General features: G+C 42.2%; 1 protein-coding gene across 3 annotated transcripts in view; it reads right to left on the reverse strand.

Annotated features, from left to right (window-relative positions):
* si:dkey-237i9.1 (SEC14-like protein 1) overlaps positions 1 to 11,442 on the reverse strand; it is a 43,965-nt gene extending 32,523 nt beyond the window's left edge. Inside the window, exons 1-3 of one of the 3 annotated variants that reach the window (XM_039816940.1) lie at positions 11,025 to 11,442; positions 10,598 to 10,623; positions 9,528 to 9,617 (exon numbers count right to left, since the gene is read on the reverse strand). In XM_039816940.1, coding sequence (XP_039672874.1) covers positions 9,528 to 9,617; positions 10,598 to 10,603 — 96 coding nt within the window. In that variant the 5' untranslated portion in view covers positions 10,604 to 10,623; positions 11,025 to 11,442. The remainder of the gene's footprint in view (positions 1 to 9,527; positions 9,618 to 10,597; positions 10,624 to 11,024) is intronic. The other 2 variants (XM_039816948.1, XM_039816956.1) reach the window with 2 other exon arrangements.
* Positions 11,443 to 12,319: the final 877 nt, after the last annotated feature.

Consider the following 12,319-nt stretch of genomic DNA (forward strand, 5'->3'; position numbering starts at 1 on the left):
AGGGAAAAGAAACAAGTATATAATAAGAAAGGATAATAAAGCTGTGGGGGTTTGTCGCCTACTATTCACAGTCAAAAGATCTGCCTGCAAACTGCAAAGTAGTCCTGTCTCACAAAAGTTAGTGTTACCTTCAATTTGTGGGAAAACACTCTTTTTGGATAAACTTTTTTTTTTTGCCTTGAATTGTACTTAAAGAAAGGCAAACCTAGCATTGCTAAACATTTTACAAACGCAAGTTGAAAACGAGAGGAAAACATAAAACCACACATTATCAGAAAACATAGCAGCAAGCATACACGTACATGCAAAGACTGTCAGAGTATACTATACACACTCCTATTAACGTCACACAGCTGCCGCATAGATCTGAGTCACTATCCATTGCCACACTGTAGCACGGTTGCAGTGTTAAATACGCTACAGGGTCATTGTGTAAGAGTATGAGCGAACACATTCATCAGTGTCTGGCAGAGCAAAGCAGACTGGGGGAGGGGGGCTGCTGGGGCAGCATCTCGACCTTGCAGCAGGAAAAGAGGGTGAATGAGCGTCCTGGTGATCAGTGAATGAAATCAGCAGCAGAATGTTTCTCATAGGCTCCGAGAGTCACGTGGTCGGGGTACAGTCATTTATTAATGCTGTTTGAAGCAGCACGCTGGACGATAAGCTGCTCTCCCCGAAGCAGGCCATAACTCTTCACTGTTTTTGGCAAAGAGCAACTAGCCGAGTAAGTGAATTACACACTGCGGGCAAAGCTCTGGCAGATTCATTCACAAAGAATGGACGGAAATTCTCTGAATGAGGACAGGTGCAATGCTGGGAAAAGCGAACGGAAAAAAGCATACGTAAAGAGTAAATCAGCAACTAATTCACTGAAGCAGGAATACCAAGATTCCTTCCTGATATTAAATCTCCCTTGAGGAGCTACGTCTGAATAACGAGCATGAATGAAGCGGAATCAACATTCATTCTATTTGTCCGTGCTCTTTTTTTTCCCCCCAATGGACCACGTTTCCATGACAAAAAAGATTGCGTGAATAAAACAACCCAATTTCTCCGTTCAGGCCAGGCTGACATGAAGGTGAATCTTTGCTTGTTGACGTGCACGCCTCTTGACATGAGACTATTAGGGTGATATAAGCGACAGACAAGCCAGCAGCTCACAGATGGATTAAAACAACAGAATTTGGCTTGCAAAAGACTTAACCAGACCTGGCCGCAAGTGGGTCAGGACATGGTGGAACAGGAAGTCACCCTGGCAGGGCAGCTCTGCACTTAGCCAAGCTAGACAGAGAGAAGGGGGACAGCAGGATGAGCCAAGTTTAGAAACACTGGCTCTGCAGTAAGCAGGAACAAAACAATGTGGTGGCATCAGATACTTGATAAAATGTCCTCGGGATGACCCACATCAAGACAGTTATAGGAGGCACAGGGAGCTTCAAGTATTTCGTGGTGCAAAAGAAGACAAATTTAGCAAATTAGGATTTTAGTGCATCAGCGAAAAGTATCTCTACTCTAAAAAAATCCAACCTGGTACATTAGCTCTGTTGTCTTGAAACAGCTGGGTTTTGGTGCTGTTATCTAATCAAACAGCAGGACGCTTGTGCTTCCTTGAATAAAATGTTCTTATTTCCGTTTTGCATGATGGTGGGCTCAGATTGTCTCTTAAACGTTTCCTTTCATGAACCAGTTTTTGAGAGAGATGATGCAGTTGAACACAGTTAACAACACTTTAGGGCTGTAGCGAAATTACTATTTTTTTTACAATCAAAGCTTCCAATGAGGTTTTCGAATGAAGCTTTGAATGCCCATTTTACGACGTCGGCCTAAAAATTAAAATCCTTGAACAAAATCCTATCAGATTAAACAATTTAGATCAATCATCTTTTTTTGTAATGTCTTAAGTAATTTTTAGAGCCCAGATAGATTTTTTTGTCGTGTGGTTACATAAATGTAATTTATTGTGCCGTTTGCTGCTAGACTGCACTGAGTGTGGCAAGCGGGAGAGCAAACTGTTTTTTTGTAAGCCGTGGAAAAGCTGTTTTTGAGCAAATAGGGATTGAAGCAGAATATTTCGTAAAATAAAATGATTACGTCTATATCTTTTCGATACATTTTGGACAACGCTATGGAGTTGTTGGAAATGCAAGCAACTTGTACACTGTGACGGAGCAGTTTGTGAAATCCTGGATTATAGGAAACAATCATGTTCAGTAATACACTGAGGGCCTCATTAAAAGGAGCCATTGGTAACAACTTGTTCTAGAGCAAACAACAGGTTTCAGTCGGTCTGAGAAGGAGGTGTGTCCAGCTGAACAATCAAGTTCACCCATACACCATTTGCTTTCACCTTGGAGTTAAATCAGTGTGAGTGGGCCCAGCAGAAAAGGAAACACTGAAATTCAGAGAATCTGAAGTTGCACAGTTGTTGCCCAGAGGACACTGTGTTGGCAGGCGGAGCTCAGCCTAATGAGGGCCTAACAGTCCGTGTCACTCTGCCTCTCCATTTTCATTTGATTTTCTTGTGCCATTTCTGTTAGTTATATGTATTCCTTTCTTCCTGTATCTCAATTCCTTTGGGTTTGAGTTCTCGAGTTAATAAACCTGCTTTTGAGTTTTTCCAACATTATAAGGCTTTGCCAACCAATGACACAAGATTGCGATTTAAAGACTCTTTTGCCATGAAGATGTTTAGCATCTAAAGTATATGTATTTGTTTGTGTTGCTGCCACTAATAAAGAGAATTTAGTCACAAAGATGGAAACGTCCCCTGCCATTGACGGTATTCAGAATGTATTACGCGGGCACATCCTGTTCTTTCCCGTGTAGAAACTCTACTAGGACAGGGGCAGACCCAAAGCGCTTTGTCCTTGTGGATTAGCCACAGGCCTATACGTTTCCATGGAGCAGGTAAGGCTCTGATAGGCTTTGACTCATGTAATACCCTCGCTGCAGCATGCTGATCTGGGAGTTGAGGGGACTTAAGATGTAGTTACTGTCTTTTAGGCACTGAGTTAGCAGTTACCATTCCAGGGTCAGACAGTTGTTTATTCATCTTGTGGCTACTGAAGTCATTTCTCATCTGTGGATGCGTTCCAGAGGCAACTGTCCCCTCGGGCCTGAAACAACAGCGAGAGGGGTATTGTGTTGTGCTTTTGACATTCCTATGTGACTCCCACGAGGACAGACTAGAGACTCAGAGACTGGACTGCTGCGATAATAGTGACAACAGCATCGACTACATTTCCTGTTATTGAGATGCAGCAGCACACTCAAGGGACCACTGTGGCTGAGAGTGTGTGTGTGTGTTTTTTTTTTAAACAATCTGCAAAAAAACAGACCAACTTCGTGGAGCAGTATAAAGGCTATCGAGGTCAATGCTAATACAGAGGGGTTTGGGTGCTTTTTGGCAGCTCAAACAAACACAGTCAGCTGTTAGTCAACAACAGTCTCATCCTTCTAAAATCTGCGCCTGAGTTAACTTTATCTTCAAAGGAAGTTCAAAGTGTCCTATTAGGGCATACTGAAGGTGCTGTGGTGTGCGTTTCACTCGGGCGCTATTCTAATCTAGTCAGTACTTTCAGGAGCTGGCCTCTTAAGTGACATGCGATCCTCAACGTCAGGCGTATCTGCAATAAATCACTCAGTGAAACGTTACAGCAGAATCTTTAATTAAGTAATACATCTAGTCCTGTCAAGTCTATTAGTACAGCCCTTAAACACAAGCCAAAATCAAATCAAGTAAAGCAACACCACCCTATGATGCAAGGGTGCTAATGGTTGGTATCCTGTTTAACTTGTTGCTTTATTATGTGTGCTAAACATGGGTGCATAATAAAAAATGTAACTTGATTTCCATTAAAATCAATGCTTAGTCAAATGGACTAAGAGAAAGTATATCATAAATGTCGCAGTTAAAAACACAAAATTACTAACGCAAGTGTCAACTCTGCCAAAAAGTCGTCATGTTCCGAGCGAGCTAGGGTAAACACTGTAGAACAAAAACAGCTGAAGGGCATCTGAGATCTGGGCATGACTTAAGGTGTCGACACACCAAGGAGATGGTGAGCGTCCATCGCCCTAGTTTTTGCGGTGTGTCGAACCTCGTCCGCTTCCGTTCGGCTGATTCAGTGTCGGAGACGCCAGTGAGAGGAATCTTTCCGATTGGCTATTCAGCTTAAGGTAATAAGTACACAAGAAAAACAAAAGTAAGGAAAGCAAGCATCGACTGAAGTCAAGAAGGCACACACAGAAGGCTCCGATTTCATCTGATCAATCCAATACACATAGGGCTGTCAAAACTGGCCAAAAATGATGTTCGAAAGTTCCTTCTAAAAAACAGAGGTTTGAACTATTCGAATATCTATTTTTGCACATAATGTCCATAAGAGTGCAAAGTTAGGTATGTATTTCACAATTAACATGTCTTTTAAAAGATCTACATACCTAGACATTACAAAATAAACTAATAAAATATTATACCGTAAAACTTAATTTAAAGACCGTAGACTCCTTATTTCTCTCTCATTTTCTGTAGCATGAAAGCATGCTGGGTGAAATTAGCAAGCAAGCTAACTAGCCAGCGGCTGCAGCGGGCTGCTTGGTCTCTCCGCCTTCTCCGAGACTTCTTCGGCGAGAGAACGGATGACAGCATGGGAGATCGACAATCTGGTTGGCCATCCCGGCGTCCGCTGAGTGAAGCAGAGAGACGTAGGCTCTGTGCTGCTGCTGGCTGATTCGGGTGAACGCTGTTTTTGTTGTATGTATCATAGCAACGGTTCACATATCCGGTTTCCATTTTTTGAAGGAGGAATAGATTACTGCTGCCTGTTGGCATATAGAGAGTTATTTCCTCTCACGCAGAATGCACGTGCTAGTTGGCCGTCGACTGAAGTCTTTGCGGTGTGTTCAAGTGCTACTTTTTGGTCAAGACACAGGGGACTTCAGGACACGTGAGGCGACACGGGCAGACGCAAGGCGCCACGAGGAGACGCGAGGCGACATGAGAAGACGGGAGGCGACACGAGGAGACACCAGAGTCAGCCTTCATCGCCACTAGTGCTTGGTCCTCTGCCTGGTGTGTCAGGACCTTTACGCAACAGTACACTCAGCGGCGTTAGCCAGAGGTTGGTCACATACTTAGATAACACCTGTCAGTGAGCCAAGGGACTCTTCAATGCCAAGTTAGGAGAGGCTGAATGCATTTAACGGCTTTAACAGAGGAATGTAGAGCCTTGGTTTGCACCCTCAGAGGAGTAAATGGGTATTAAAAAAAAGATGACAGTATCGAAACAACAGAGCCAAGTGGAGAGAGAACATCAAATTCCTCAAAGCAAAATGTCAACTATAAAAGGGAGAAGCCATTACTGGCAAATATTTCAGAAGCACCTGACAGAGGAACTGGAGGGCAGAATAACGAGGTTGAAAAATAAGCTATCCCCCACTATAATAATGTGCATATTATTTTGGAACTAGTCAACATAATGCCTTGGCCTGTCTGCATGTACACATTATACACACTGAAAAGTGAAAGTTGTCTTCTTGACATAAATAAGCTGATTCTTGTTAACGCAGTAGATAATCAGTTCACTGTGTCAATGCTCCCTGATGGTTTTTCACAAATGCAGGACTTTTTAATGTTATTTTTCTACCATACTGCAATGGCGACAGACCTAGCTATAGGGGAAGTGACAGAGGAGAGATTTCACTGGGTGAAGAAAAAAAAAAAGAACCAGCAAGTGTTGTGACGCACCATTAAGTCTGCTTTGCAGTGTCTGCAAAAATACTCACTGCAGAGAAAAGTCACGAGAAGGCAAAGAACCCAAATGCACCATACTTTTTCTGACCATTATATCATACAAAAACAAAAATTCTGTATCCAACTTTTAACATCCACCTTATCTGTTGCTGCCCTAGTTTGAAAAAAAACACCTAGGGCTACTCCCATTTTTTTTTTTTGCAAAAGTAAGCTTATCCCATGTACAAAAACCCCATGAGGTGGGTCATCTCCAGCTTACAAATCGTTGAAGTCTGCTTTGCTATTATTACTATTACCCCCTTTGGCTGCATGCTTAGACCCAGGTGTAGGTACCAGCCCTCTTTTTATAGCCATCCATTTGCCCAGAGCTCATTCCAGCTTGTGTTAATGAGATTTAGGCTACATCAACACTATTACATTTCCATTTCTCAACAGCATTTTGAAAAAAGAAAAAAAAAAGATTTTTGTTCACACAAGCATTTTAAGTTTACCTAACTGATGTGACAAAGGTCGTTTCCAAAGGTCTCACTTTCTGCCCATCCAGACTACAACGCAACCCCGGTGTTTTCAAACTTAAACAGGGTCAGCTGTGTTTCCAAATGTCTTCCTTTGAGGGGCTCTAAAACGCCAGAGTAGTGTGAACATGAGACAAAAACCTGGCAAAAGATATGCTTTTTTTTTTTCTTTTCTTTTTTTCAAACAAAAACGGATTAAGTGTGGATGTAGCCTGAGTCTCTCTGCATCCTTGTTCTTGCTGGTGTAGAAAGCCGATTTCCATTTAAAGAAAACAGCACTTGTCTGTCTGAAACCTAGCGTGTAAAAAAATACATGGCAGGCTGTTGAAAGGAAGTAATTCCCAACTAACTTCCTGGTGTACAGAGGTCATTTAAATGACTGAAGCAGGAATAGCCATATATTGCTGAAATTATCAGCACAGCATTAAAGTGTTTGGCTGAAATCTGCAGTTGTGTAATCGGGCCAGGACTCTGCAGGCGTGCCCTAACACCACATCACTGACAAACAGCAGCTGAGGTCAAAACATTGCTGAGTATACATCCACTGTGAGATTATAGTTCACGGTGTAGTGCACTATAGCTCATCATCCTTTTCTTTTACACGGTATTTAAAAAGAAGTTAGAGCTCACTTAAACGATACAGAGAGACATGGTGTAAAACATGTGTAGAAAATCTATTCTCTTATTGGCTTCTAGTCCCAGTGTTGTCATAGACTACAGTAAGTTAGTGTTTTCCATTTGCTGGAGCATTTAGCCAGTGAAATTCCAAAAGTTAAGGATGGAAAGCATAGATGGCACTAGTAACGCTGCCGAGAAGGCCACTTAAAAAAAGAACAAAAAGGAAAGAGAGGGACATGCAAATCTACAGTCTTTTTGCACTCAACATGGGAACTCGTGCTTGAAAGTCAATGACAACTCGCAGCAAGGCGGACACTAAAAGTCTTGCGAGGCACTGAATTTTTTACACCGAATCTGAGCTGGAACCAGTGCTTGACATAAGAGCACAGCTGTGTTGCATATTTAGATGCGGAGTGTGCAGATGTACAGCACAATGGTTCCACACCTCTGCGAACAACCAACATATCTTAAACCATGAGATGGCAGGAAGCACGATGGAGTACGTGGTTTCAGTAGCTCATGTGACATAAAGAAAGTGTGTGTGTGTGTGTGTGTGCCGCGTGGGGATAACACCTTTATTTACACGGTTATCATTCTAGCTAGTTAGTCACTGGCCTGTTTTAGTAGGTTATCTGCTGTTAGTGTGTTCACACTTGCAAGCAACTCAAAAAGCTCTAAGTCTGTTTATTTAATCATATATCTTAGCTGTAATGGTTTTAACATTCCTACTAGGAACATGTCTGTAAGCTTATGTTGTCACTGCTTATCAGAAGCCACTCTCACAGCGGTGTTTCTGCACGTCATGCACATCACTAACACAACATTGACAGTACAGATAGCCAACACCTAACTCAAACTAGCCGTTGACATTAGAATGGCGATGTAGGAACATGAAGTAAAATGGTATGTGGATTTTAGGGAAATCCCAATATGGACTAGTGCAATACCCAAATCACAGAAGGCGCAATATTTGTTAAAAGTACAAGGTAAAATGTCAAGTATTCAGGTGTGCAGAAATGTCCTGGCCTACAAATCTTTGTTAGGTACAGATCCTCACATGCTACCCTGGAAATCCAGAGTTCTCGCGAGAGCACAATTGTAATTTGCTCAGCGAGTCACTCTGGCATTCAATAATGATGCTCATTAATTATGCCCTCGAAGACAAGCTGCACCAATCACATCGGTGTATCTGATATAGGCGGGCCAGAGGCGAGCTAAATAGATGATGACAGCGCTGCGACATCGAAGTCATTAGTAAACATTGCAAGATGGCTATCGATGAACACAAGTTCTTTGAAACGGCTTTGGCTGCTACAATGAACGAGTTAGACTTGGCTTTTTATCTAAAAGAGGAACAGAAGACGGCACTCCAATCCTTCCTTTGCAAGAAGGATGTTTTTGCTGTTTTGCCGACTGGATACGGCAAGAGTCTAATCTACCAGTTAGCTCCTCTGGTATATAAGAGTTTAATCTACCAGTTAGCTCCTCTGGTAGCTAAGAGTTTAATCTACCTGTTAGCTCCTCTGGTAGCTAAGAGTTTAATCTACCTGTTAGCTCCTCTGGTAGCTAAGAGTCTAATCTACGAGTTAGCTCCTCTGGTAGCTAAGAGTTTAATCTACCAGTTAGCTCCTCTGGTAGCTAAGCGTATGGGGCTCTGGATTTCCAGGCTAACATCATGCATGAATCATATCGTTTTTAAATATCAGTCAAAATCATCGCAATTAGGGTGCCTGGGTGGCTCACCTGGTAGAGCGCCCGCCCATATATAGAGGATTGCTCCTCGACGCAACGGCTGCGGGTTCGACTCCGACCTACGGCACTTTGCTGCATGTCATTCCCCCTCTCTCTCCCCCCTTTAATGTCTTTAGCTGTCCTATAAAAAAAAATAAAAGCCTAAAATTCCCCCAAAAAAATTATCAAAAAATTTAAAATAAATAATTGCAATTAGAGATTTTTCCAAATTGTACAGTCCTAGTGTGCACTGCTAGCCTAGAAATCTAGACGCACCCTAGCGGCAGCAAATGTAATTTGCAGCCAGGGTAGTCTAGCAACTCTCCGTTGGCTTGCGAGCTGGAAAAAACTAACTCTGACCGGGCCAATCACATCGTTCAATCAGTTGGCGGGCTTATGGCTGCTGCTGCTGGCGAACAGCGGTCTTTGGAATCGGCTTTGGCCGCGACTCTGGAAGACTTGGAGTTAAGCTTTTCTTTGAGAAAAGAATAAAGAACGGCACTGAAGTCATTCTTAAAAAAGGAAGATGGGTTTAATCTATCAACTAGCTTTGCTACCTTCTTCGTTGCTCCACTTGGTTGTAGCGCTATCCTATTTCGTGCAGTGGGAATTTGACAGACAACCGTTTATCCCGCCCCTCGGCTTGAGCCCTGCCAATGGTGAGCTCCCAGATCCAACATCTTGATGTTGGTCTGGCTTGTCAGGCTAGTGCACTGCAGTTTGTCATCAGGAACTGTATTTTCAATCTGTGAGCCAATCACATGCAAGGTGTGCAATTCAATCCCTACCTTCTGATGGTGACCTCTTAAGCGCCCACACGCCAGCATTACATAACTCTGCATCTATGGCATGCAATATTCATGTGGACAGAGTGTTGACTGCGAATACAGGTAGAGACAGACACTTACCGCCATCACTAGCTCAAAGGGATACTTGTACACCCGTACGGGTGACTGGTACTTCTGCACCATGGTGGGGATTGCAGTAACACCAACAACCTGAACAGAAATAAGAATAAAATCAATCAGAAAATAAAGGACATGCTTTGATCAAAGGCATTTGTGAAAGAAAAAAAAAAAAATCTAAAATGTAAGCTGACGGAGTACCAAAAATACAGAATTATAGCCGCATCTGGCCCTACAACAGGAGACTCAGCATGTAATTAGGTAAAGGTGTGTTTTGGCTCACTGCTTGAATGATGCCAGGTGCTTGTGCTTGTGTGTGTGTGTGTGTGTGTGTGTGTGTGTGTGTGTGTGTGTGTGTGTGTGTGTGTGTGTGTGTGTGTGTGTGATGGCAAGCAGCCCTAAGAACTAGAAAATCATGTACAGTGATGGGCTGCAGAAGGGAACTCTCCTGAGCCGTGACCGAGGATGTCAGCGATCAATGGATGCAGCATGTCCCGCTCATTTATCAAACAGAGACTGTAGCACTGCAATGGCTTTTCACTGCAAACTACTGGGAAAATAACTAAGCTAAGTCCATCTACTGTCTCTGCAGAAGCTCAGGTCACAGCTGCACACAACAAAAACAGTCTACCTGATGATAAAAAAAGACTATCTTTATAATGTTAACAGCACATTCCACATGCTGAAGCAGAGGCTAGAGAACAGGATGACACGGGGAGGGAACAAAATGAATTTCTCGCTCACTTGAGCATTAATTGTTAAAAGACAGATGCACATATGTATTAATTACAACTTAAAACAGAATGTGGTGCTTATTCCAGGCAATTTAAAAGAGGTGCCAAGTGTGGCTTGAACTTCAAGCTCTGGGTTTGTTCAGCATGCTGATACATGTCTGTAACTCCTGCAATGCAGTGATGGGAACATGACTGCAAGTAGGTGTTTTGAGTCCCAGCACTACTTACAGAGGGATAGGATCAGGGCAGGCAGACTAATAATAACCGGGCTAGGGCAAACAGAATACAAACCACAGTATTGCTCTATGTCTAACCGTTGCTACTGCAATACATAGTTACCGTCATGCTTCAGGATCTGTCAGCAACTTAAAAAGACACGTCAAAAACAAGACAATTACTCAAGTATGGGTTAGTTTAGAGATTTCAGGTGACACACTGTCAAATAGGAATCGGCTGTAAAGGTAACGTTAAACAGTTTTAAACCGAACCACGCCTGGGAAACAAACTGTTTTAAATCTCCACATGTAGCTAGCTAACGTTAATGTATCTAGCTAAAAAAAAATGAATAGCAGGTTTTGTTATTTTAACCACCTTAATAGTGGATAACATTTTGCCACGCCGACTTGTTAACGTTAGCTTAACATTACACAACAACACAACAGTGCTGCTGGCTTAACTGACTAACGTTAATGTTAGCCCGCAAGCTCGCGCAAATTTATACAAAATGCTGTCAACTTCACATTAAAATGTTTTAACTGGTGCTTACCGGGGATTCAAATAACAACAGAAATATGATCTGGATAGTCGGTGTATCTTCTGAAAGGACTATCCGAGCAAACTATTGCGAGTCCCCTCCTCGGCTCTTCACTTCGCCGGGTCCGGGTGGTGACGTGAAGCTAACGATAGTTAGCTAGCTTTATTGTGGTAGCTTTCCATATACCGTGGGGCAAGTCCTCTTCACAGCCTGACGGGCATAGTAAGACCGATAGACTAGCTAGCTAGCTAGCTAAATATCCTAAACAACGCCGGGTTAAATCACGCCTAAATGGAGAAACTGTCGGCACAGAAGGACAGTATCCCTCTCACCGTCCTCCTCTCCTCCTCTCTCTGTAATGCATGTGATGCCGTCGCTCCTCCCCTTTCTATTAAGCTCAGTTTTTTTTCCACCTCTCGGGGCTGCTTTCATAAAAATCCGCTGCCTGCCCACATCAGTTCCAGTGAAGGACAGTTCAAGAGGACAGTCTTCTATGCCGTCACTATGACTACAGTCCGTAGGGTAACACCAAGCATCTTTCAGAATCTTAATTCAGAAAAGGATTTATTGCCAAGTAAGTAACACTTACAAGGAATTTGCCTTGGTGGATGGTGCATACATTCATATTAAAAGGAAAAAACAATAAATGTAAAAGAAACAATAAAATAAAAACACAAATATGTAATGTACACTAATTGTTTAAATTATACTAAATGATATATTTAATAGTGTTAAATGCATAATTTAAACATCTAAATGTAAACTGTATACACGTTCATGTCCACCTACCTCAGATATAGCCTATATAAGCAACCTGATAGAATTGTTAATAATAATTCTTTATTTATTCAGTCAAGGACCATTTGCACTTTAGCATTGCCCTATTGTTTTACTGTTTACAATCCTCATTGAGCTGTCTGTTTACATGTGCAAATGTAGGCTACATGTATGAATATGTGTGTGTATGTGTATATATAGCCTACACCTTTTTTTATATACAAACTTATATCTGTACATAGTATTAAAAAGTTTATGTCTACCTTGTTTGGCTCTGTTGTCCTTGTTTTTAGCCATATGTATTTTCTGTGTATGTACTGTGAGAGCAACAAAAAGCTGGAGTCAAGTTCCTTGTATGTGTTCACACTTACTTGGCCATTAAATCTGATTCTGATTCTATGAGCAGAGCAGTTACTCAGTCCCAAATCCAAAAATTATAGTTTTATTTCAGAGAATTTGCCATGAATGATGCTACCATTTTGAAACCAGATCAGCAACGGGCACCAGATTTGTATGTTTCCAGAGCAGTG

Source organism: Perca fluviatilis, chromosome 1 (genome assembly GCF_010015445.1).
Source record: "Perca fluviatilis chromosome 1, GENO_Pfluv_1.0, whole genome shotgun sequence".
Classification (NCBI taxonomy): Eukaryota; Metazoa; Chordata; class Actinopteri; order Perciformes; family Percidae; genus Perca; species Perca fluviatilis.